Source organism: Ochlerotatus camptorhynchus, unplaced genomic scaffold (genome assembly GCF_037179485.1).
Source record: "Ochlerotatus camptorhynchus isolate MF236.1 unplaced genomic scaffold, CSIRO-AGI_Acam_v1.1 ptg000079l, whole genome shotgun sequence".
Classification (NCBI taxonomy): domain Eukaryota; kingdom Metazoa; phylum Arthropoda; class Insecta; order Diptera; family Culicidae; genus Ochlerotatus; species Ochlerotatus camptorhynchus.
The window spans coordinates 1,071,564-1,097,424 of NW_027040569.1; the positions used below are offsets into that span (position 1 = coordinate 1,071,564).

Here is a 25,861-nt window from a genome sequence, read left to right on the forward strand (position 1 = left end):
AAAACGAAAAGTTGTGCTATTGAGTTTTAATGCGTTATACATTGAAGATTACAAATTGTTTTATGTTTAAAAAAATTCAAAATGGCGGCTTTAAAATGGCGTCGGCCTCTGCGCACGAAACAATGTCTCCTCCTGTCAATTATAGGGCCTTTCGTGGTAAACTGAAATTAGTAACTGTCATATATTATGAAAATACATAAAATTTCCTACGGCATATACCTAACCTAAACAAATTTTTAACGAAAAAAACCTAACTTTTTTGACATTAAAAAGAAGTTACTTTTTTACTTTGATCTCATTTGAAAATTATAAAAAAAAAACAATTTTTCATGCCAATAATAGGTATAAGCCGTAAAGAAAAGTATTCACTTTAAAGCTATATTTGAATGAAGTGATTCGGATGAATAAAACAAGACTTATCATTGACAAGAGTTCTCAAAACATGGTTCCGAGAAAAACGCGTTTAAAGTTTTTGGCGTGACATGGGTCCGTTCGAGACGCTTTAACTCGAAAAATACGTATTGTATCGGAATATCCTTCGACACATATATTCTACACATGTGTAGTTTTTATTTTATGTAAAAGAAAAATCGATTTTTTGGACAAAATCTAAATGAACCTCCCCTTAATAGAGACGAATTTAGCCATGTCAGAAAAAAAAATCCTAATATTTTAACTTATGATGATTTAATTAATTCTCAGAGTACCAAGCTTGAAAGCTTCGTATCGCTTGCTTTTTGACAATGGAACAGTCGTAACAGTATTGACACACATTTTACAGGCTTGGTACTCTGACCAAGCCAAAGCACTCATTATAATTCGTTCGCTTTAAGTCAGCTTCAATTTAGCACTGTTAGCAAAGAAGAATACATTGTACATTTGCTTTTAGCGTTTATACTGCATCTCGGTAGAGTCGTTCACGTTTGCACTTTTCTTTTTTTTTATTCAAATCAAAATCTAATCTCAACTAAATCAATGAGCCACGATCTGCTTGATGCTGTTTCGGTTGAATACCTTTCCCAGCAGAACACCGTCCCATAGAGGAAGCAAACTGTAAACGAAGGCTCACCAATATCGGCAGCCACGTGCAGGGCCTAGAAACTGGCAACTTCCGGTGGTGGAAAAGAAACATTATATCTGGCCATCAAGGAGGCATACAACACCGGTTTGGATAACATTGGCACCATCTTTAGTCCCTGTATCCACTGCCAGATCTAATCATTCCAAGTATACAAGAGCTGATCTTCAAAAAAATACCGTTCTGAATGGTTTGAAACGTAAACACGAGATTAATGTAAAACGCTATTTTGACAATCAAAGTTAATGCCAAATAAGGGTCTGATCATAAATAATAAGACAATTTGAAAGGGACCGGTGCTGGTCACAAATTACTTCTCCGAGGTAACTAAAATAAATACGAGTATGTAATCGTTTATCGTTGCTGTTAGTGTTAAAAAAGGCGTCGCCGAATAATTTGCGTTATTTTTATTTTTTTGGGAAATGGAAACTCGATAAAAAAGATCTGACAAAGTTTGAACCTAACGGCGCCGGTGGTGTAGTGGTAAGCGTGATTACCTCTCACCCCAACAGGCCTGGGTTCAATCCCAGTCGGCGCCGCCGGGATGTTCTGAGGCATAACATCTCTGATCACGCCTTCCTTCGGATGGGAAGTAAAGCCGTTGGTCCCCGGTTCATGAGTTGATGAGTCGATAGGTAGGGTCCAGGTGTGGGAGCTGCCTTCCTGGCACGTCGGTAGCATTGGTGCTCATCACGGAAAACAAGATCGACGGAAAAAACAAACCAAAGAAAAAAAAAAAGTTTGAACCGCGTGAACCAATTGATTGTAAGTCTGATCGCGCGTGGATTTTTTTTGCTAATTATCCATCTCTTTCGCTAGGTTCTGTTCAATTTTTGTTGTGAAGCGTTCTCCGACGTGTGCTGCCACTAGTAGAAATCGAGAATCTCGCCCGATGCGGATCCAGCTCGTAAAAATTATAAATCGAAACCATTCATCTGAAAAAAAAAATCTAGTCAACGGGAACAGTAGCACTAGAGAGGTTGTTGTGATGGACAGCAGAATCTGTCTCTTTTGTTAGATCGACCCACCATCTGAAATTACATCGTTACAGTACACACTGTTTCGAAACTACCCAGATTGGTCGAGACGGAGTCTACCTGTGTAAACTCAGAGTCAATGTTATAATAAGAGTCCCGCCAAGAGTGAAGCCAGAAGTACCAATCGAATTGTCAAGCGGGGTACCAAACAAGCAAAGTAAATAAACATTATTGTTCACACAGCTAGTGAACTACAAGTATTGCATTCATTACTGACAATATTTTAGTAATTTTAGATTACAAACATTTCTTCGCTTTATTTAGTACATTGTGGTATTTATAGCTTATACCAACCATGTAACATTGCTAGTTTTATTGGAGTTTTAAAGCATTCTACAAGTCTAAATCATGATCTACAGAACCCATATAAAACCAAAATGGTTACTTGGGCAAGCACTTGTTTGAACATTTTTCAGGTTCTATAATTGTTTTTGTCTCCCAGAAGCTCCGTTATCGACATGACATTTTTTACTTCTGAATGAAAGTCATCCGATGCTAACGCAAAAAAGATCTGATTGCCCTTTACCCTGACGAAAAATAAATCACAAACAGTGCTGCTTGTTCGCAACATTTTCTCCTTATTACAACATCGACTCTGCTTAAACTGTGTTTGAATTAACAGGTTGTCAAGTTAACATCATCGACCTGAATCCGAGTAAACTTTTCACTCTCAACTTGGTTTACCCATTATTGGAATCAGTTTTGACCGATCTGGGTGGATTCTGCCCAGGTTTGGGTAGTTTTGAAATAGCGTATACCAAACGTATATTAGAGCATTTCCACTATCCCTATCCGTGAATCTCGATTACTTTGTCAATTCTCGATTACTTTGACAATTCTCGATTACTTTGTCAAGTCTCCATTACTTTGTCAATTCTCGATTACTTTGTCAATTCTCGATTACTTTGGCAAAGGGATGTATCTTCTTTTGTAAACAAAGATCAACACCATCTTGTTGGGGAAACATTGCTTTGTTATTAATTTGCCTCATAATTTTATGCGTATTTCTGAGTGAGCTCTATTGCGTGTGGGTACACACACTTAATCACGGCTTCCCTGTTCGGTATTTTTTTTTACAGTTTTCGAATTGCAAATCACAAAAAATTCCGAACATTCAGCTATTCTCAATAAAACTACTGATGTTCAGTAGCTTTTGTGACAAACTACTGAATACGGTAATTGCAATTACTGAACTTTCCGTAAAATAACAGATTCACGGCGAATGACTAAAACTCATCAAAAGAGAGTACCGAGTTTTCAGTATTCATAATGTTTTGCAGAACAGTCATCACACGAAATTCCAAAATTTCTGATCTCAAAAGTAAGTCAACTTGTTTGCGTCATCCTCCTCTGTTTCACCCCACGCACTTTACCTCAGAAATCCCTGCGTGCTAACAGAAAACGCTTGGAAAACCTTTGTGAACATTATGGTGAAAATAAGTGAAACATCTGGAAGCCAATACAGGAGTGCTGAAACTGCCGCAGAATTGGGCAGTTTATGCACTCCTGCATCGACTTCCAGATATTTCACTGATTTTTAAGCAAAAACATTAACTAACATTCACTGTTGTAGAGCTCCAGACATGGACACGCAATCCGTACACCAAGAGAGCCACCAACTGGCTGAACCACCAGGAAGTGATACACATGTTAACCTTGTCCCTAATTGAAAACCGTGAAAAATTTGAATCAATTTGATCCTACCCATTGTATGCAGCCAAAAATAAATCATAAACTACCAGTAAATATTTTTTTTTGATGAATTTACTGACTTATTCATCAAAATGCTAAAATACAATACTGAAAAACTACTGAAAAAAATAAAGATAAACAAATAAATTACTGGTATAGACAGCAATTTATTTACTGACTTAAACGGTAGTTTTTGACAGTTCAGACATTTTACGATTTACGGAGTTTTCAGTAAAAGGAAAAACTACTGGGTTAATTACTGAAAACTCAGCTGTTTAAAAACCCAGTTAAATTTTACCGACTTCGGTAATTTAAACTCTGTGTGCATGAATTTCCCTGGTAGTTCCACATATGGTAGATAATTTTTCAATGAAAAAAAGTGGATTTGTATAGTGCAGCTAGTTCAAAATGACATTTGGCATGACAGGCCAGAAGGGAAAATGTTCACAGTGCTGGGGTTATGTCTACATTTTCGAGCAGTTTGAAACATGTTATTCAGAATATGTAATTAATTTCTAGTAGGTGATACAGAGCTGTCAAAATCGTATGTGAAAACACTATTGAGAAACATGTTACAGCGCTTGTAACACGTTACAACTGAATATAGCATAATAAGATTGTGCGACTAACAACTTCGAATGTTAATCTGAGATTTATTTTATTCTCAGTCTTAGCATTCAAGCCAACATTTTAAAATTCTGTGCCGTCCTAATAAAACATTTTAACAACCCAGACTTTGAGATATTTTCATAATCTGGATCATTTAAATTTTTTCATGATCCAGATATGAATAACCGTCGCCTAACTTGTATACATATTAACTGTTTGTGGTTTGTTGTCGTTTGGAACCAATATTCATCCATCAATAATCAAGAGAATATAAAGGGAAATATATATTGCACTCGTGTAATTTATGCGTATGTACTTCGTTAGTACTGTACCATGTCTCCCTGGTACTTCACTTCAAAATCATCTTCATAACTTTGTTCTGAATCCTACGAAGAGCTTTTTTTTTCCTGTTAATACGACAACTAACAACTAGACCATACACTTAGAAAAAACTAATTTTACACGGGACGGAATCCATCTCTGACATAAAGGATGAGACGTAAACAAACATGTCATGTAAAATTAAGTACTTCGAGACTGAAAATTTCGTTACTTGACGAAAAGTACGTTTGATTGAGCTGAATTTCGCGTCTGTTATGACTCAATTTTAAGTCAAAATTGACGCTCGTATATGTCAGCCTTAGAACACCTAAATTTACATGCATTTTTCTAAGTGTGCATATTGGTACATTGTAAAGCATGGCAGGTATTCAAATCAGCTTCATGAACCTTCTAACACGATGATAATTGAAATTTGCTTCCTTAGACCCATACATTTTTTTGTATGCGTAACATTCAAGATATCGCCACTGACCACCTAGCCTCTACAGCCATCTTGCTCCACTTCACGCTACTGGTACGTTTTACTGATGATGCCTAACTGATAAGCTTCTGGCTGAGTCACTACAGTAATGACCCAATTTTGTCAGCCTCCCTTTTAACAATATTGTTTAATGTTGTTTAATATTGTTGAATTTGTAATTACGATGTGAAATTATTGAAAGATAAGAGTCTGATGCGCGGAGGGGCTGACAAAATCGGCTCATTACTGTATTTCATTGTTAATCGGATTAGGGATGTTAATCTTATTGGATGTCTAAAATTGAAATTAATCATTCACAAAAAATCCAATAACAAGTTTCACTACCGCTTTAACGAATAATTATTACCGCTTTAAATAAATAATTAATTATCATACAATATGAATACATTCCCAAAATAAGAGTCTCTAATTGTTTGATCTTCCTGCTTTCTACGAGGATGTAAAATGTGACTGAGCCATGATTGGGAGAAAAACAGGTAACGAAACATACAGGTTGTCTAGTTGTTTTTTTTGTCGGTTCAGCTTTCAGCTTACCATAAAAATATGCCTTTATTACTTCAGACCATTGTTCGGCCACTAGAACATTAGATCTGCTTGCGTTTGAGGTAGGTATACCTACTTGTTTATTTATGTCTTCTTGGGGTGTTGTGTATTTTTTTCCATCATCATCATACAACACAGCGCTCGACTCAATAACAGCGAGTAGTTATGAGAAGCTCGTTGTTCTCGTATTTCTCACTATTTTTTACGCTTTCCATGGGTACGGACCACGACGACGCGCCGATGAGGTTACTTGTACTGTTAAATGTTGTGCCTTTTTTGCCTCTTCATATTCCCATCAACCAACTTCTTACAAGAAGTAAATCTTCGAGAAGTTTATTGCCCTTAATACATCATATCATTAGCCTGAATCACTCACGGTTTGTTACCGGCGCTTCACAGGTGATAGCGGGCACCACGGAGCACTTCGCAGACAGACACGTACCAAATTGCCTACGGTTTGTCCCTTAGCTTGCGGTATAACGGGCGTCTCTCGCTTATCAATCTTATTTACATGCTTTATCATTTCATACAAACACAACGGTCCGTCGATTGCATCTAATAATAATCACAATTCCACCGTGTATAGATACGTTGGTAGCGAGCGTTGAGATGGGTTGGCAATAGTGTCGTGTTTTCTCCACTTTCCCCTGAAGTGTCCGACAACGACCGGCGGAACCTCACAACTCAGTCTTGCATGTATAAAGTGTTGTCTCTGTCAGCAAAAACAACCCGAAGCCGCAATGACGCTACATGTAATGTTTGTTGACGTTTTTGGTATTGCAGCGATAATTTAATGAAGTAATTATAAATGTCATGGTGGAGTCGGATCAGGGCATTTTATCTTCATCTAAGGGTCTGTGAATGCCATTTGTTAAGGATCTTGCATTTTTTCGACATTTTTCAAACTCTAAAAACATAAATACAAGTTTTTTTTTGACAAGTAAATTTGGAATGTAATATTTCTCTTAAAATTTTATTTATTATTATTATTATTAAATGAACAAAATACGCAATTTTAAAGCATCGTGCAAAGTGCATTAGTACACTAATAATTTAGTTCACTTATGTACCGAAGAGCAGTTTGACATTTTTTTTACTGGTTTATGGAATGCAGCATATAAGAAGCAAATATATCGCGGTTTTTATTGCGTAAGCGCCTAAACAGTGTGAAATGCACAGGAGAAATTCAGTTTTATTCCCATATTTGCGCAATTTGCTTTTATTGTGATTCTCCCAATAATGGGAGGTCTAACGTGTGTGGTTTCGAATTAAACCGGTACAAACATTATTTTCGAACAGTTGGGAACCTCCTTACACTGAAAGTAAATTGAAAGTCACCAGTGGCAGGCTTGATAGAGCCTCGCTCGCAAGCCTGAAATGAGCTGAGCTTAGGATTACACTTAGGAGTAGAATCCATACTCACAAATCTCGCGTAACATTTGTAAGGGCTTTATCGCGCGAACCGAAGAATGTCCAAGCAAACGAACAGCACTATTGAAAAGGGGAGAATTTCCGTTACCCGAAGGTGTTGCTGGTTTGGGTGGACGTATTTCGGTTCGCGCGAAAGAACATTACAAGTTTTGTTTACAAAAGTTGATAGGCCCTTTCCAAATGTTACGCGAGAAATCTTTCCATCGTGGCTCACAATCTGTGATTGGAATGGCATCAAACCAAAAGTAATTGTCATTAAATAAGGTTTTGCACTTTCGTGGTTAACCTCAATCGGATGACAGTTCAGTGGTACTTTTTACGTGAATTTAGTCGTTTTTTTTGGGTAGATTTTCTCTGTAATTTTTCAGACTGCTGTGCAATATCCTTTCACCGCGCATTTCCTCGACAACTTTCAAGTTTAATTTTGGACATTTTTAACGTATATCACGTGATATACGCTGTTATGTGAACGGGGTATTAGCATAGAGATAACTCTAAGACCAGAAGGTCCCGAAGAAACGTGCTCAACTTTTTGGTTCAGCTCTGGTACTATCTTCGGTCAAAGCTAATCGATGCACCCCTCGAAACATAGGAAAATCCGCGAACCCCTAATTTTATCTGTCAAAATTACTTAGCGAATCAAAACAAACATAGTGTAGTACTAGAATTTCGACTAGAATGGGGTACGTTAATCGATTTGCTTGGGACCAATAGGCTAGTCAAGTAGTGAGCCAATTTTAATTTCGTTAGTTTATTAGATAATTGGCTGCTTTAAAATATCAATTTGGTATATATGTGAAAGGATGAATCAGTGGGAGATGGATTTTCGGTTTCTTTACATTTTGCAGCACAAATCTAGTAGGGTTTTTTTAATCTAATTTCCGTCCTACTAAGGACAACCCCCGATTTATCTCTCTTTTTTGAACGGGTTTGAACAAAAAAAATAATAATATTTCTATCGACTGACTTCTACATTTATTCACCTTTCCATTGGATTTGATAAAGAGTCACAAATTGTTGAGATATTGTTGAATATCTAATACTGCTTCTTGATTCTAAATTCGTCCTAAGAGTTTCAATTCCGTCATAACGCATTGAAACGCCATTAGATTTTCTTCGTCCTACAGATAAACGTAGAAAAGGGGGATTCGCTAGGAGCGCTTCTTTTGCTTTGAGAACAATGAGCGTAAATATTCATACAATGCATTCTAATAGGATTTATGTTGTAGCTAATGAACTTACGCATCGGAACAAACCTATTATTAATTGGTGCACGGTGAAATCATTGCTATTATTGATCTTTTCAGTTCGATAGAACGGAAATGGACGATTACGACGAAGTAGCGCTCTACCCTACTATGTGTAATTTCCTCAAAACCCCCCAATAACCGACCTCTTCAATCCCTTCCTTTTCCCATGGCGTTCAAGTGGTCCGCATAGACTATTCAGCCATTACCCTTCCTTTATCCTCGGCTTTGGATTGACTTGCGCTCCCATTGCCCCAGTGCTGCAAAATGAAAATGAAAATGAAAATTTGTTTTCCCAAATGCATTGAATCATCTCTTGAAGGTTTCATATGAAAATATGCATTCTGCAAAAACTTGCGTGTACGCTGCAGTCCATTGCATGAACTGCTGTTACATTTGTTGTATGAAACATATGTAGAGGATGTAATAAATTCAACCTTGCATTGGATGTAAGAGGAATTTATTTGCGTGTATGTAAAATAACAAATCTTCGGTATTGGGTTAAGTACGTCATATTGACTCTTTTACGCCAACAATAGTCTCATAAACGCTGAAATGGTCCAAAGTGGGTTGGGCCTTAGGTCTTTTGGGGCGTGTTTATAAAAAAACGCCACAATGGACCTAAATTGTCAAAGATAGTTATTTATTTATTAAGATTAATTAGAAAATGACCAAATATGTCAAAATTACATAAAACGCAAACTAGCCAAAATGGGTTAAATTGCTCTTAAAAGCAGGTCCATTTTATGATTTCATATTCTATGTTTATATAATGCACACTTAGAAAAAATCATTTAAATTTAGGTGCTCTGAGAGTGACATATACGAGCGTCAATTTTGACATTAATTTGAGTCATAACAGACGCGAAATATAGCTCAATCAAACGTACTTTTCGTCGAGCAACGAACTGTTCAGTCTCGGAGCACTTAATTTTACATGACATGTTTGTTTACGTCTCATCTTTTATGTCAAAAATGGATTCCGTCACGTGTAAAATTAGTTATTTCTAAGTGTGTGGGTGTTTATTTAATACCCCTTTTGGGCTATAGGGGGGCTTTAATAATGGCTATACATATTTGAAATATCACACTTTTTAGCACCAGTGTGCTGTAATTAGAACATGAGCGATAATTGGTACGGTGATGGTATCCGCATAAGGAAAAACATCTATCAAAACTAAGCAGATTTTGAGGTCACAATTTCAAGATTTTTTTAAACGTTAACATACAATTCCAAATTTTCATTCAAACATTCTTTCTTAGCCTTAACTTTTACGATCACAACAAATTTGTTGTTATTTCTAAGTTGTGAAATACATTGGATAACCGCCGTAACACGGCGTGGCGTTGTAATTATTTCTTCCCTGTATTTGCATATCTAATCCGGTTTAAAATGCTAATTATCTGATTGAGCTCCCACTCGATAACTTTCTTAAGTTTATTGACCAATCGGTTTTATTCAAGTATCAATCACTCCTTCAACTACTTACACGGGCAACGGCTGAGGACTTCGCGATGACATTACTCAACACACGTACATCCATTCATCAGACTATATACATTGCATGTTTGTTCAGAAACGTAAAACGGAAACCGCAGCAGAGTACATGGCAATCTGCACTACTGTACGCTCGTGTTATCATGTGCCATATTTGTAAGCATGTGCCGCTAACGATGCGTATGATTTTCCATGACTAATACCGTATGTCTCGCTGTTTTGGATTGACTTTGTTATGAGGAAACGCTTTCCGTGTTTAACTTTCGGATTTTAATGCTTAAACCAACCACCACCGCTCGAGCGATGGTAATGAAAATTGGTGCTGAACTTGCAAATGCCGCACACTTAAATTTCATACCTGACACAAACCCTTTAATTTTGTAAGCATGTACACTGAAACAAATCGACATGTACCGTTTATTGGATACATCTTATAACATAGCAATGTCAGCAGATTTATTCATTCTATGTGATGATTGATAGATTCCATTGGATTATCACTTATAAACTATGACTGCGATATGGAATGATTTCTATCGTAATTTCACATACTTAGTACTTGATAAAACTTTGCTTTGAATGTGGTTAGCGATAGGTAAGATGTATTTGAATATTGTCTGATATATTTCATGGTGAAAAACTGTTGATATGTCATGGGAGAGAACAGAAATCTAGAAACTAATGGAAAATCATATAAGTTTGCACTATGAGAAAATCCAGTAAAATATACCTGTTTTCATGATGAATATTGCTCACTAAAAGATATATCTTATAAGATAATCATGTATATTTTATTGGAATTGCTTTTAACGACTTTTGACGTTTTTTGATATGTCGCGTGTTAACATCCATGTAGAAACTATTGGACAGTCATTTAAGTTTGCAGTATAGTAAAACATGTATATCTCATTGGAATAGCTTCCTTTGATTTTTGAGGTTTAATGATCTATCCCAATCATTATATAGTCATATTGATTTGCCTTTTAAGAAATCCAACAGCAAACATTTGTTTTGTCATGGTTTTCTGGGATGAATATCGCTCCCAATTAAATACATCTTACATGATTGTTCTTCATAAATTATTGAAACAATTTTCAACGATGTTATCGTACACTCATTAAAATGATTAGTCGAACTAAATATTGCTAACGACAATGATACTGTATAGAATAATCTTTGTTTGTTATTGTTCCATTAGATAAGGGGTTGCGGAAAAGAATGTATTGAGATCAAAAAAAATGATTCTACTGCAATATTTACTTTGCTAAGATTATAATTGTAAGCCTTCTACACGGCTAATTCAGATTCCAGCACTAGTACCCGAACTTCATGAACCAGTTCCATGAACTCATATAATGTAGTCGTTGTTTTATTGCACACAGGAGCATTAAGAAAGATTTGAATACACGAAACCACCGAAACGGAGCATAAATTTGTTATTTTTCTTCACTCTAGCAAAACGAGCATAACGTTGCACTACATTCCATGTCGGGAGAGCTGTTCTTACTTCGTGCTAATTGAACGAGCTCAATATTGAAATCAGCCGTGGCCCAGTGGAATCGAGCGCAGACACCGAATGCATTCACACCTCAACAGTTCTGGATCGAATCCCAAATCAGCTACAATAAAAAAAAGACAACTGTGAAAGCTCCCATTGCCTGATGTTTATTTTTCGATTTATTTTTAGAAATCGATTAAATATATGTGTCAAAAAAAGAAGTAAATTTCATGTGATTATCACATAAACTTTACTTAGATTGATTTGTTACACATATATTATATTGTGGTAAAAAGTAAAGCTTATGCTTATGGGTTTCAAATCCATTTCAGTTCATTATTATAATTTGACCGATTTTCATTTATCATATGACGATCATATAAAACTTACCAAATTATCAGCATTGAAAATGTATCAGATATTCATATAGAATTTACCTGACACATGTTCAATCATATCATTTTCAATGGATTATCTTATAGCGCAAATTTATAAGATTTCCACATAACAGGAATATGTCATATTGGTTCAGTGTAGCCCGAGCGGCCGGTACGACTCGTTCGGGAGTATTGATCGAACATCTCAAGAAAGCTACCCGGGTCATAAAAGATGCATGAGTTGAAATCAAAAGTATAAATATAAATGAACGGAAAGTTACACTCATTACTCGGCCGCACTTGCTGTGCTCGCTTCTCATGTTATGATATAATTTAGAAAACTGAAATTGTGCACTGGCAGTGCGTAATAATCTAGCGCTGCCTGTAATGCGTTCAATGGGATTCAGTTTTATAATTGTAACTTGAAGTGCACTAAATTTAGTTTGCAAAAAATTCGATATTTCAAATATCTACTGAAAAATAATTGAGATACGGAACCCCAGGGTACAGACAATGTATGTTTTTCAATAACAACACACTAAAAAAATCTGAATTTTACTGGTGATGTAAACATCCATGCATCCACGGGCCTCCCTTAGCTCAGTCGGTAAAGGCGCAGCTACAAAGCAAGACCATGCTGGAGGTGGCTGGGTTCGATTCCCGGTCCGGTCTTGGAATTTTTCGGGTTGGAAAATTTCACGACTTCCCTGGGCATAGAGTATGATTGTACCTGCCACACAATTATACTAATGCAAAAATGGTACAGGCATCGAAAGCTCTCAATTAATAACTGTGGAAGTGCATCTAGAACACTAAGTTGAGAGCACGCAATAAGCTAATAATGCCATACGCAATAAGCTTGAAATGCGAAGAAGAAGAAGAATAAACATCCATGCATGCAAACATTCACGCATGTAAACTTCCTTTTCACGTAAACTAGCAGCTTGCAAGAAATGTTGCAAACAAAGGTGGAAAGTTGCATACAATATATGGAATATTGCATGACATGTCTCATAAATTTACATGATTTATAATGTAAATTTGTATGATTTATGACGCTCCATTTATGCGCATCATAGTAACGGAAATTTACACTACTTTTTTTAGCTGTGAAGAGATATTTCAAGTATCCAGGATCAGATTTACTCTAGTATTACAGATTCTAAGAAGACACATCCAATAATGAAAGAATTAGGCCAAATAAAAAAGTTCTAGTCTGTCAAAGTGCCCTGAGGTAAAATTGACCTAAAGGTATACACACTAAAAAAATCTGAATTTTACTGGTGATGTAATCATCCATGCATGCAAACATTCACGCATGTAAACTTCCTTTTCACGTAAACTAGCAGCTTGCAAGAAATGTTGCAAACAAAGGTGGAAAGTTGCATACAATATATGGAATATTGCATGACATGTCTCATAAATTTACATGATTTATAATGTAAATTTGTATGATTTATGACGCTCCATTTATGTGCATCATAGTAACGGAAATTTACACTACTTTTTTTAGCTGTGTAGGTAAAACGTTAACATATCCCAAGAATCTTATTGTTTATTTAGCCACGACTTGCTGTAAATTGATTAAATTGGTATTCATAGTTAATGTTCAATTGATAAATTAGTTAAGTTTTTTCACATTTTCTAAAAATTCACTTGTGATTTTGCAAATCACATCACAATGTATCATAATTGAGAATCTCAATGATTCATTTTACTACTGCGCGTTTATCTAAAGTTAATTCGACTGAGCGAGGTCAAAATACATAGAATAATGAATCAAAACACAGCGAGTATTAGAGCAAGTATCGAATTTGGAAAATATCGAGTTAGGGAGAGAGCAATGACTGCGAAATTGATGGGATATTGAAATTTATCGAGTAAGCATAAATATCGAGTTTCAGAATATTGAGTAAAAGATAGTTGACTGTAGTATTATATTACTAGCAAATCAATCGTACGAAAACAATCATAAATTTTAATCAATTGGGCTAAGAAATTTAAATCAGTCAGAAAGATTTTTTTTTCTTTAATATTCCGAATTTTACATATAAATAATTATACTAAAATCAATACTAAATACCAAAATCACTCAAGTGCAACGTGCCACAGAATTTATCTTGCACTGGTACAAATAGAAACGGGTGCTGTTTTCACACCCGCTCTCGCAAGTCCCTGTTGTCTGAAATCTGATATGCTCACGGTGAGATACCGAGCAAGCAATCGTATTTGAAGCTAAAGTCGAGACGAGTTTGTGTGTAAACAATCAATTGAACCTCGTCGAAGGGGTACAACAAAGTCAGCAAACGTATAAACATGTAGCGATTTATGGGCTAGTCCATATCTGATCGGCCTTGTATGCAAATATGTCGCTGATACTTGTTACACCGATGATTGTAAAGCTTAGAACCGCTACTGGTTGACTTATTTACTGATCTATGTCTTGTTTTCCTTTCCAGATAGCTTAGCATGTCAGAACGCCGTGGTACGAAGGCTCTAGAACTATGGTGTCGCCGCGTCACCGAGGGCTATAAGGATGTTCGAGTCACAAACATGAGCACCTCCTGGCGCGACGGCCTCGCTTTCTGTGCAATTATCCACAACTTTCGTCCGGACTTGATGTGAGTATGATTTCTAAATTGTTTGTGAGTGAGTTGGATTATGAAGGAGAGTTTTTTGACGCTTATTTTCGTTTGCATGATGGTTCGGTTTTGGCATTTTCAAATAACTTTCTTTGTAATGCGTGTCTTTTAGAATAGAACTGAATATGAGATCGAAATGGTTAAAATAGGTAGTTGGAAAATTCACAATAATGTGCTATAGCTCAAATTACGCTTTTATTTTGCTTGGTTAAAAATTATGTTTATTATTCCAGTAATTTTTTTCGTCTCTTACTCAAGTAACCATAAGAATTAGTTTAAAGCATTAAAATCTGCTTTATTTAAGCATGCTAATAAGCCCTTAGACAGCACTGCTAATGCTAAGAAGCTCTCAATCAGTATTGCTTATGCTAAAAGCTAATGCTAGCGTGCCCTTAAACAGAATTATATTAGCATGAGCAATGCTTGTTAATATGTTTACAGCAAAATCACGCGGTCAGTATTTGTATGTTTTAGTGAGTTGTATGTCTCAAAAATTTTTATAAACACCAACATAAGAGCTTGACAAAGATGATTGACGGATGCCTTATCACGGCGCAAAAATGATTCCGTTGCACCTCGTTTTCTTAAAAAGAGACGGTATAATAATGCTCTATCTTTGTCTCTTCGCCGATGGCAGACACAAAGCCACTGCTGCCAACCGTTATGGATCTTTCGGTTGCGTTCGGGTGTAAAGCAAAAATCAATCTCACCACAGTTTGGTGAGTTTTGTTTAAATCTTTTAAATTTGTCGAACCTCTTAACGGAATCCCTTTATGAAGAGCTTTGAGTGTGTTGGTTTATTTCCTTTTAATTCCGTTATGATTGCTTATCTTTTGACTTATACGCGTATTTCGTCTACTGCTTGCAGACTTCATCAGTTCATGAGTGGTGTTGAGTAATTGGCACTGATGAAGTTTGCAAGTAGTAGCCGAAATACGCGTATATGTCAAAAGATAATTATAACGGAATTATAAGGTATAAACCAACACACTCAGAGTTTTGTTTGCTTGATATTCCGTGCTGCGATATCACAGCCAGCAATCCCTAATAAACCAAATTTGCAAACATTATTTATCGTACACATCTTTGTTGATAGTGCCGGTAGAGATGAAACTTTTGGATTTCCGGCCGCAACTACATATGGACTGCCAAACCAAATTCTTGTGGGGAATTTCGAAGGCTTCTTTGTCTGAAAACACTCGGCAACGGTACGCTTCCATCCTTTCGATCCACAGCTAAGCGCTAGTCAAACGATTTGCACACACTAATCACGGCGTACCGGCAACGTTGGATTTTGCTGCCGTTCGTACAAAATGCGTTTGCGTACTTCCACTGATTCGACGCCGTTTTACCAAACTGAACAAGAATGTAAACTTGTTGTACCACGAAATAAAGTGGTGAGCTTCAGCTGTCATATAAGTTAAACATTTCAGTGGTTCGTGGAATATTTCAAAAACTACACTCGAAAGTGTAACGAAATTGAACGTGGACAGGTTTTAGTTGAGTTTTGACCAATTAAATAAAATATTTTCCTATTCTTTGTCATTAGTGTTTCAATTGTATTCGCAAATCGATTCACGTACCCCATTCTAGTCGAAATTCAAGTAATACATTATGTTTGTTTTGATTCGGTATGAAAGTTTGACAGATAAAAGAGGGGTTCGTGGATTTTCCTATGTTTCGAGGGCTGCATCGATTAGCTTGGGACCGAAGAGAGTACCAAAAGCCAAAAATTTGAGCACGTTTCTTCGGGACATTCTGGTCTTAGAGTTACCTCTACGATATTATTGTCTTACAATAAGTTACAGAAAATGCAGAAAGGTAAGTACCGGAACAGACCTATTTATATCGTGGAGTAATTTTACATTTGGGCTAGTGACCCCTTTGTTCAAACCACATTCGGCCTATGGCGGTCAGCATAGTGCCATTCAGCATAATGATCCTTCCCAAAAATGTGACTATGCCCTTGGTTGTGATAGCATCAATCATATCAGATAATAATTAAAGTCATACAGACAGTGGCTTCAATTCATTCGTACAGATTAACATTTGTCAATTATTATTCTGGTATATTATTGATTACGCTCAAAGAAAAATTCACGATAAAAGACTGGAAAATCTTGTGATTCCGTCTAATAAGCCATCTCCAAAAAAAAAATTGTCTATGTTGAAGCTTTTCTCAAACCATGGCTCTCATCTGTAAATAACATCAAATTGCACATATGTTGTTTGTTCAAAGAAGATTATGAATGTTCTCAAAGAACATGTCATGAGAAAAGAATGGGGAATTTTGTGATTGCAATTTATGAATTATGCCTATCGTCTTTAGGCCCACCGGATGATCCCCTTTTGACATATGGACATTTGGCATACTGAGGTTTGGCAAATGGACGTTAAGCCGAATGGATGTTGACAAAAAGACGTTTGGTCGAATGGACGTTTATACTAATTTAGCATTACCACATTAATTTGGCATGAAATTTTTTGAATCGTGAATAAAGAATGCTGTGAAATTTAATAAAATCAATCATAATACGTATTTTCCATTACAAGTTTGTATTAAAATAAATTTAGATCATTAGAATTTTTAGCATCTTTCAATATCGGCTCTGTACAGAAGATCAAATGCTTTTTTCTCTGTTCGTGACATAAATCCACTGCGACCAGCTATTTGATCTATTGTGGTATACCCCGTATCCTTGGTTTAGTGCATGTCGTATAACTCCATCACTATTAAGATATTATGAAGTATTCGTTTTTTTACAGTTGTCATTCTTGCCTTTATCGCTAGGATCCGACTCTATTAGGAGTGTTGGAACACCCTCTGAAGGTGCACCCCTTTGTCAGTCGAAAACGGATTCCTTCGCAACAAAATCAACAATAACATCGATCATTACCATGCATCAGAATCCTGGTCCTATTCAATCATGTCGAAAATCACATGTAATTTTTATAGCAACAAAAATAAACAAATGTTAGTTTATGCACTGTATTAATGATAGTTTTGTCCTTTTTGGCAAGTAATATTACACCATATTGTTGACACGATTGAAGAACATCCACTTTGATGTGATATCAAAATTATTTTTTTGTTTTGTATGTGTTTGACACATAAAACCTGTCATTTTCGCTTTCAGAGGATCACAATTAGCGATTTTATGATTCGTGAGCGCTCACTCTGATTCCATAATTTAGCAAACCTGTTTGTAAAAACTTAAAGTTAATAATCGAAAAAATTTCCATTTGCCGCAATTACGGCCCCAATACGTTTCTGGAATGCTCGACAAGTTCTGATAATATAGTCCGAATTCATATCTCTCCAGGTGCGGGTCAATGTTTGTCTGAGGCTTGCTGTACTGGAATGGCGTTTGGTACAGGCCTTGGCCTTCATGACGCGCCACACTGAATAATCCAAAGGGTTAAGATCGGGGCTGGATGGTGACCACATATATTTCGGCCAGAACGGCAGATGTTCCTTCAATCAATTCTGTGTGCGGTTCGAAATGTTACATTCAGTAATCCACGGAAGGACATACTTACTAAGAATGCCGATATACACCTTCGTATTCACTTTATCCCCTTCAGTGATGGTGCAAACATTATCACGCATACGGTTAACCACTTCAAGCTAGAGAACAGCGAATAAAACATAAGGAATCACTTAGATGAAAAATAACAACCTAACTATTTTTTTCTTGTTTCAATATCATCTTCTGTGGACCCCGAGTTTAGTCACTATAGGCAACAAGGCATCAAAAGTAAAAAGGACTAAGATGTGGTCCGTTTTTTTTCTTTTTTTTTCCTTGATTTGTTTTCCGTCGATCTTGTTTTCCATGCTGAGCACCAATGCTACCGACGCAAGGTAGGCAGCTCCCACACCTGGACCCTACCTATCGACCCATCAACTCATGAACCGGAGACCAACCGATTTACTTCCCTTCCGAAGGAAGACGTGATCAGAGATGTTATGCCTCAGAACATCCCGGTGGCGCCGACTGGGATTGAACCCAGACCTGCTGGGGTCAGAGGTAATTACGCTTACCACTACACCACCGGCGCTGCTAGGATGTGTTCCTTTGATTGCTGTTGATTAGCCATATTTAAATTTAATAAAATGAATTATTGATTCGACCACATTCAACTATTCAGAAAGGACAAAGCTTCTTGGTGAACGTATATCGTGATCATGAAGGATGATTTAAAATTGATAGACCGTTATTTGTGAAGTACGACAAAGAGATTTTAAGTAAATTCAAATAATTGCAGCGTAACGAAGCGTATCATGCTAAAATTATGTAATCTTTCTGACATTTCTAACACGCACTAGTGTTATCACATTTTCAAATGTAAAGTTTGTTAACCTCACTTCCACATCACCAAAACTGGCGCTTATAGAAAGTAATATATAAAAGCAGTACCGTGTGATGTCCGTTCACCGCCCGACCACCACTCGCCGCTTATTTTGTCAAAATTTGTTGAAAAAGTACTCAAAGTGAGTTCTAAAATGCGCTTTACCCACATATTCGCTCATTTAAGATGCCTGCTGATAATATTTAACCATCGACACTTATATTTCACTGTTTATTATCGAAAAATTACTTTTGTTTACATCGATATGAGCGGTGAATAGAGACCCACCAACGATCAAGGGTTCCCTTCACCGCTCACTCCAAAACTAAACTTAAAATAGGCTTACTCTTACCACTTACCAATCAGACTAAGGCCTTGTTGTCCTCTGCTGTCCGAAGAAGTCGTCTCCACTCTACTCGATCCATGGCCACACTTCGCCAGCCTCGTAGTCTGCGAAGGGTCCGCAGGTCGCCTTCTACTTGGTCGATTCACCTTGCCCGCTGCGCACCTCTTCTTCTTGTTCCTGTTGGGTCGCTTTCTAGAACCATTTTCACTGAGTCGTCGTGCGGCATTCTTACGACGTGCCCAGCCCACCGTAGTCGCCCAATTTTTGCAATGTGGACGATGGATGGTTCTCCCAGCAGCTGGTGCAATTCGTGGTTCATTCGCCTCCTCCTCGTTCCGTCATCCATCTGCACTCCACCGTAGATGGTACGCAACACCTTCCGTTCGAAAACACCAATGGCGCTTAAAATAGGCATTACTACCAATATTTCATAACAAATGCGAGTGTTTATTCAATATCTAATACCTCAATAACTTATAAACCATATAATGCGTTAAATGGCCAGAAAAGATAGACAATTCAAAAAGTAAATATTATAACTACGACATGAGCGGTGAACAAGACCCCTGGTTACATGCACTAATACGTATCGAAATCAATTTTAACAGCATTGTTTTGGATGGTTTTTATTTTATTCACTATCTTATGATAATAACCTTCAAGCTAGTGCAAAAATATGCTCAATACATTTATGGAAAGTCGATAGAGTGTAGGAGTGGCATTTTTTCATGTATTTTATCCAAATTCCCCAGACAAAATTCAAACAAAAAGCGCCAGCTCATCATATAACCAAATGAGCTGAAACTTTCGGATAATGGTTTTCTAACCTAAAAGAACAAATGTAGGCGTTAGCCCGGGGAAAATTAGAACTTTTATTTTTGTGGGAACTTCACCGTAGATGGTCTGCAACAGCTTCCGTTCGAAAACACCAAGTTCGCGTTGGTCCCTACGACCATAGTTCAGGTCTCGTGGCCGTAGAGGACCACTGTTCTAATCAGTTTCTTGTAGATAGTAAACTTCGGGCGGTGGCGAATTTAATCGAAGCTGCTGTATTAACAATCATGAATTTTCAATAGGGGACTAGAGCGGGTTTCTAAGTATTAGTACAGAAGTGTGCTGAGTAGATTTTATAAATGTGTTCGCAGAACAGCGGAGGACGTTCCAGAAGACTTAAAAGCGCACTGATGGCCAGTTTTGACAAAACATCCTCAGAGTTTTAAAGATACGAAGCTTTCAAGACTATTATGAACTGTTGTACCTATCTTTTAAGACGGAAGTCGTGCATTTCAAAATCAGCTTCATAAATATTCGAGAGGTGCATCCATTAAGCACGTCACGATCTAAGGAGGGAGTTTGACAATGTGTGTCAGATGATGCATGGTATAGGAAACAAATTACTAAAGGAGGAAGGGTTTTTATCCTTGATTTGATTTCCGTCGATCTTGTTTTCCGTACTGAGTACCAATGCCACCGACGCCTAGATCCTACCTATCGACCCATCAACTCATGGACCGGGGACCAACGGCTTAAAAGGGGACCAATGCGAGGGGGGCGACACATCTAAACCTCAATTCTAGATGCTCAAAAAATCTCACACTAGCGAATCAATCTTCGAAAAATCATCTTTAATTTCTCGCATCTACTTGCATCGCACTTCATCTTTATGCAAGAAATCTTCAAAATCGACATAAATCTTCCTTCTATCTACTCAGCGTGCGTGCAGCTAGCCACAGCAAAACACAATCTTTTCTGCATCGTAGATAGAGTCGTCCCCCTCGGACCAATGGCTGTAATTTAACTAACGATGTGAACTTGATTTTGCTCTAAAGTGAGCAGGGAACGGGCAACACACGGTACGAGTATTTGGATGGGTCATGACAAGATTTTTAATCGATATTCGTCGATAACGTCTGCAATGCGAATTCACTACTATTAACTACCCTAGTCATCATGATGACAGTTTCAAAATCAATAAAACACTGCTCTATGAATGAAGCATATAACAGACATATACAGCCCATAAAACTATAACAGTAACATTTTTGCTTGATTTCCTATTCTAATGGGACTGTTATGCGTTTATGGGTAGTATATATGCCCATAAAACTATATCAGTCTGAAAAAACAGCAAGCCAAGAAAAATGCGGTTGAAAACTTATTTGTCCGTAAGCTCTTACGGATGAGACAACCTATGTAGTTTTGGTATCTTTCACGATATTTTCTGTAGTGCACAATGTAAAATGCCGGTAGTTTACAATTGATTCTAATGAATAACTTATATCTGACACTTAAATCTAAATGTAGTCACTCATTAAAATTTGGACGACAGCAAACGATGACGAAATCTGGAGGCATTGATGTCAAAGTCAAATAAGTCAGATATGTACTTCGTTGAATTGATGAATCATGGCGACAAAGGAACTGTTTGAAGCATAGTTGTATGTACTTCTTCATGTAGCAAGGCTCTCGGACGGAGTGTTTAGGCAGGAGCATACAGATTAATTTTGGCCAGTAACTTAGGCACATCATATTCTGCGAGCAAGACTTTGAGATCTTTGAGTATCTGACGAATTTGCGTTGAACAGCTTCGAATCGTGCAATCCATACTGCTTGGTAGGGATTCTAGACAACACTTAAGCGTACCAATGAACAGTAAAGGGCTTTAATTAAAACACAGAGGATCACAGAATGCCTTAGAGATCTTGAACATGAATCCAAGCTGACGATTTGCTTAGTCGATCGTGGTTGAGAAATGGAGAGTGTAAGTGAGCTTTTCATCCAACATGACACCGAGGTCTTTAACGTGATCGACACGTTGAAGTGCAGTCCCAGCAACGTTATATCAAAAATACGGCAGTCTTAGTTAGACGGAAACTAATTACGCAGCATTTTGAGAAGCACAGGACCATAAAATTACGTTCACACCAATCATTAAAGATTTCCAGAAGGTTTTGTAGTTCTAAACAGTCAGCATACCCTCGAACGGCTAGGTAAATCTTCCAAGTCACCGACGAAAAACAATTTATCTCCACGTAGCAGAATGAACGTTACATCGTTCACAAATAAAGAGAAGAGCAGTGGTCCCAAAGTGCTACTCTGTGGAACTAATGATTTATTCGAGAAGCAGTACGATGAGTAGTTTCCAATGCATACAGTAACTTCCCGTTACACGAGGTACGATCTAAGCCAGCTGCAGAAGGAAGCAGAACATCCAATTTTGACGAAGAACTACGTCTTTGTCGACTATACTGCCGTTATACGCATAAGAGTCCCACAGTGCATAAGGATTGCATAGAACATGGGACAGTTATGCATATAACGGCAGTATACTGGGGTGCAAATCAAAAATATATGTGTGGTGAAATAGTGTTAGGTTTTGAACGTTTGTAACTTTGTCATTTATAGATCAAATTAAAATCCAAATACGCCAATCGATTTGCGATTAACGAATCTGCGAAAATAAATACTTTTTCAATTTTTAATCAAAAAACTTTTGAACAATGCGCAAATGATAATTTTATCACTGTTTTCATGAACTAAACGTTTTCCCCAAACCTAGTTATCATAAACGAATACCTCTTGATTGCACATCATTCTGCTTGAACAACCGAATAATCATTTCAAAAGAAGGAAAAATGTTCTATTGAGAATCTTAGTCACAGTAAGCTATTAGCCTACCTCCAAGGCAATTATAATGGTAGAAAACAACGAGCAGCTTTCAAAAGAAGAAAATCGAAGCCATTGCTTATTTTATTCATAGTGCCAAAAAATAACTAAACTGTTGAAGTTTAAGGTGATTCCTTGTAGAGGCCACAAATGGCCACCACGTTAGCTATACAAGCACTTCCACTTAGAAATTTCAATTATACACATCTCGTAAATTAGTACCCCATTTCACCTGAAATTGCTACTTCATGTATGCTGCAGTACAGCACACGTGGAGTAACTGTTTCATTGTGGTACGAATCGTAGCAGCTGATATTTGTGCACTTAAAGTTTCGAAGTGGTACGAGAATAAGGATCTCACAGCGAAACACCTTAAAAGAAGAAAACATTTATAGCAATGTCAAATTTTGAATTAAATATTATAAAATTGCCTGAAACTTCCAATGATCCCCTATATAATTATGTTTATCTATTCCGAGAACATTAAAAATCCAGGTATTAAAGACTCTTTAGTAAATAATGAAAGATAGAAACAAATAAAATCGCAGTCAAAGTCCAAACTGTCTAAATAGAATCCTGAATTGTTGAATATCTTTAAAATTTCCAGAATTTAGAATTCTCATAAACTCCGCTGAGTCTAAGTTTGGTTACATGGCAAACATATGTCAAACAATTTTCGGCCAAATGCTCTCTGTATTGCAAGCTCGTTGATACCCTGTAGGATGCTACAGTTTCATAAAGAGGGCGGTACCGTAATCCTGAATCCTAAGTAGGGTAAATGTGCTAGTTCTAGCACTGCTCCAGTTTTTGGCCTAGGGCCTAAATAAAATTTCAAATAAATATTCATAGTTTGTTTTTGCGTAGATAGGGTAAATGACGGCTTCGGCAACGCCTTTACCGTAATCCGACGGCAAATAGATCAAAATACGAAACATTTTTTTCAATGAATGGAAGTAACCCTGATCGCAGATAGGCCTTACGATTCTGCGCGCTTGATTTGATTTATTATTGCTTGGCTAATCCCAAAAAGAAATGTTTTTTAAGCGTGTATTTATTCATTTTTCCATCAATTGTTTCGAAATATACGTTATAACAAGACATAATTCTTTTTTATATGAACCACCCTAATGGTTCGTGTTTGTTCGATTTGAGATTTCTTATGTTCAAGATTTAGTACAAGATAATTGTAATTAATTTGTGCATCCATGCAAATTTAACAATTATTTTGTGTTTTTTTTTCAAACTAATTCTGTGTCCAATCTTCTGCTTGCTCATGAAAAATATAAATTAATTCTTATTTATCTTTCCTCATTTTGTTTTTCTTGAAATTTATCTCTTTTACCTCTCCTCTGGTGGTGGGTCAACTATGTAGTTAAATGTAATGAAAAGTGTAAGTTTACAACTTGTAGCTTTCGATATAATACATGAATTGGTTCAAATTTTCTTTTCTTATGCTTTCCATTTTCCCGAACAGAGATTTTGCTGCTCTCAAAAAAGATGACATATACTACAACAATGAACTAGCATTCAGCATTGCCGAAAAGCATCTCAGCATACCCTCGCTGCTGGATCCAGCTGATATGCTCAAGTACGAAGTGCCTGACCGATTCTCAATACTAACCTACCTGTCGCAATATTACCGAGTATTCAGTAATCAAGGTTCGTAATCGGAAAAAATGTTTCCCAAGCCTAGAAATTCAAATCATTCCCATCCCTTTTTTTTGTAGAACCGACCACTACGAACAAAAAAACAGCAGAAAAGGAAGCCAAATCCGACGGATTGGATACGAAGGTAAGTGGAAACAGCTTTCTGTCGCTGGTGCTGTAGCTTCTTTTGTGTTCTTATCGGCTAGTATGGCGCTGCTGGCTCATACAAATCACTGGGAAATATTAACTGTACGTGATCAAATTACTAACATACCCCATGTGTTCCCCGTTTACGTCTACGTTGCGAGGCTTACCATCTTCATTACCATGCAACCATATTTTATGTATCGGAACAAGTGTGTTAGAAGTAGAATATAATGTTTGTCGTCAATCGAAAAAAAAAATAATATTAATCCATAAAAAGTTTAGATTCGACATCATTCTAAATTTATCATTTTCATTTTTCATCTTTGCTGCTCGATTTTTGTTCGGTAACTGTAAAGCTAACAAAATTTCGTATATCAAAAACCACTATTTCCTCGCTTACCAACCCAACAGTGTTCAAGTCGAATCGAAAATATTAGCAATAACTCAATTCAACTGCGAAAAAAGAAAACTGCCACCAGTCCTCGCACGCAGAACACCAGTCAATGGCGCACTCAATTAACAACCTTCACTCGGAAACATTAATCGGATCTTGGCCTCGAAGTCTCTGGTAGAACAATCACAATTGCCACCGCGACAGCGAATAACCATTAGCCACATTTTGCTCACGCGTGTTTTGTTTCTTTTTCTCTTTCTCTTTCTTTTCATCTCTTCATAATTGTAGGAAGATAATAGTTTGGATATTGTGGGTCAATATAAGCCAGAAATTTTCTGCTAAAAAACTACAAAACAGTAAAATAAATAAGTTAAATATACATATAAAATACACATACAAAACAGAACAAAGTCTCGAACAAGACCGAACAAACAAGCAGAATCTCATCAATAGGTCGTATCCGGCATTTCAACGTTATTTAGTAGAAAATTCAAACATCTCTTATTCCCGGCTGAGTCGTGTGGTGATAATACAGGTAAATTCTTTTTTTTCTGATCTGAATAACAAACGTTTGATTTTGTTGTGCTAAGTAGCGGTTGTGTTTTCTATAGTAATAACCTAGTGATTTTTTTCCGATATTTTTTGTTACACAAGTAGGAGTTGTGTAAAAAAGGTTTTTTTTTTCGTATCATAATCATCCTCATAAAGAACTAGTGCTTTGAGTGTATGTTGTCTTTATTGCTTTTACGCTTTTGTGATATGTTACGTCAACTCATGATCAATATACGGTTGTGATATTTTATGTAGCTTATATATTTGCTCAGTCAGTTGTTTAC

At 36.8% G+C, this 25,861-nt stretch overlaps 1 protein-coding gene across 2 annotated transcripts in view; it reads left to right on the forward strand.

Annotated features, from left to right (window-relative positions):
• Positions 1–25,861, forward strand: part of MICAL-like — a 70,159-nt gene that overhangs the window by 19,854 nt on the left and 24,444 nt on the right. Inside the window, exons 2-4 of one of the 2 annotated variants that reach the window (XM_065217761.1) lie at positions 14,293–14,454; positions 24,312–24,496; positions 24,565–24,629. In XM_065217761.1, the coding sequence (XP_065073833.1) occupies positions 14,303–14,454; positions 24,312–24,496; positions 24,565–24,629 (402 nt within the window). In that variant the 5' untranslated portion in view covers positions 14,293–14,302. Of the gene's footprint in view, positions 1–14,292; positions 14,455–24,311; positions 24,497–24,564; positions 24,630–25,363; positions 25,561–25,861 lie in introns of those variants that run through there. The other variant, XM_065217762.1, reaches the window with a different exon arrangement.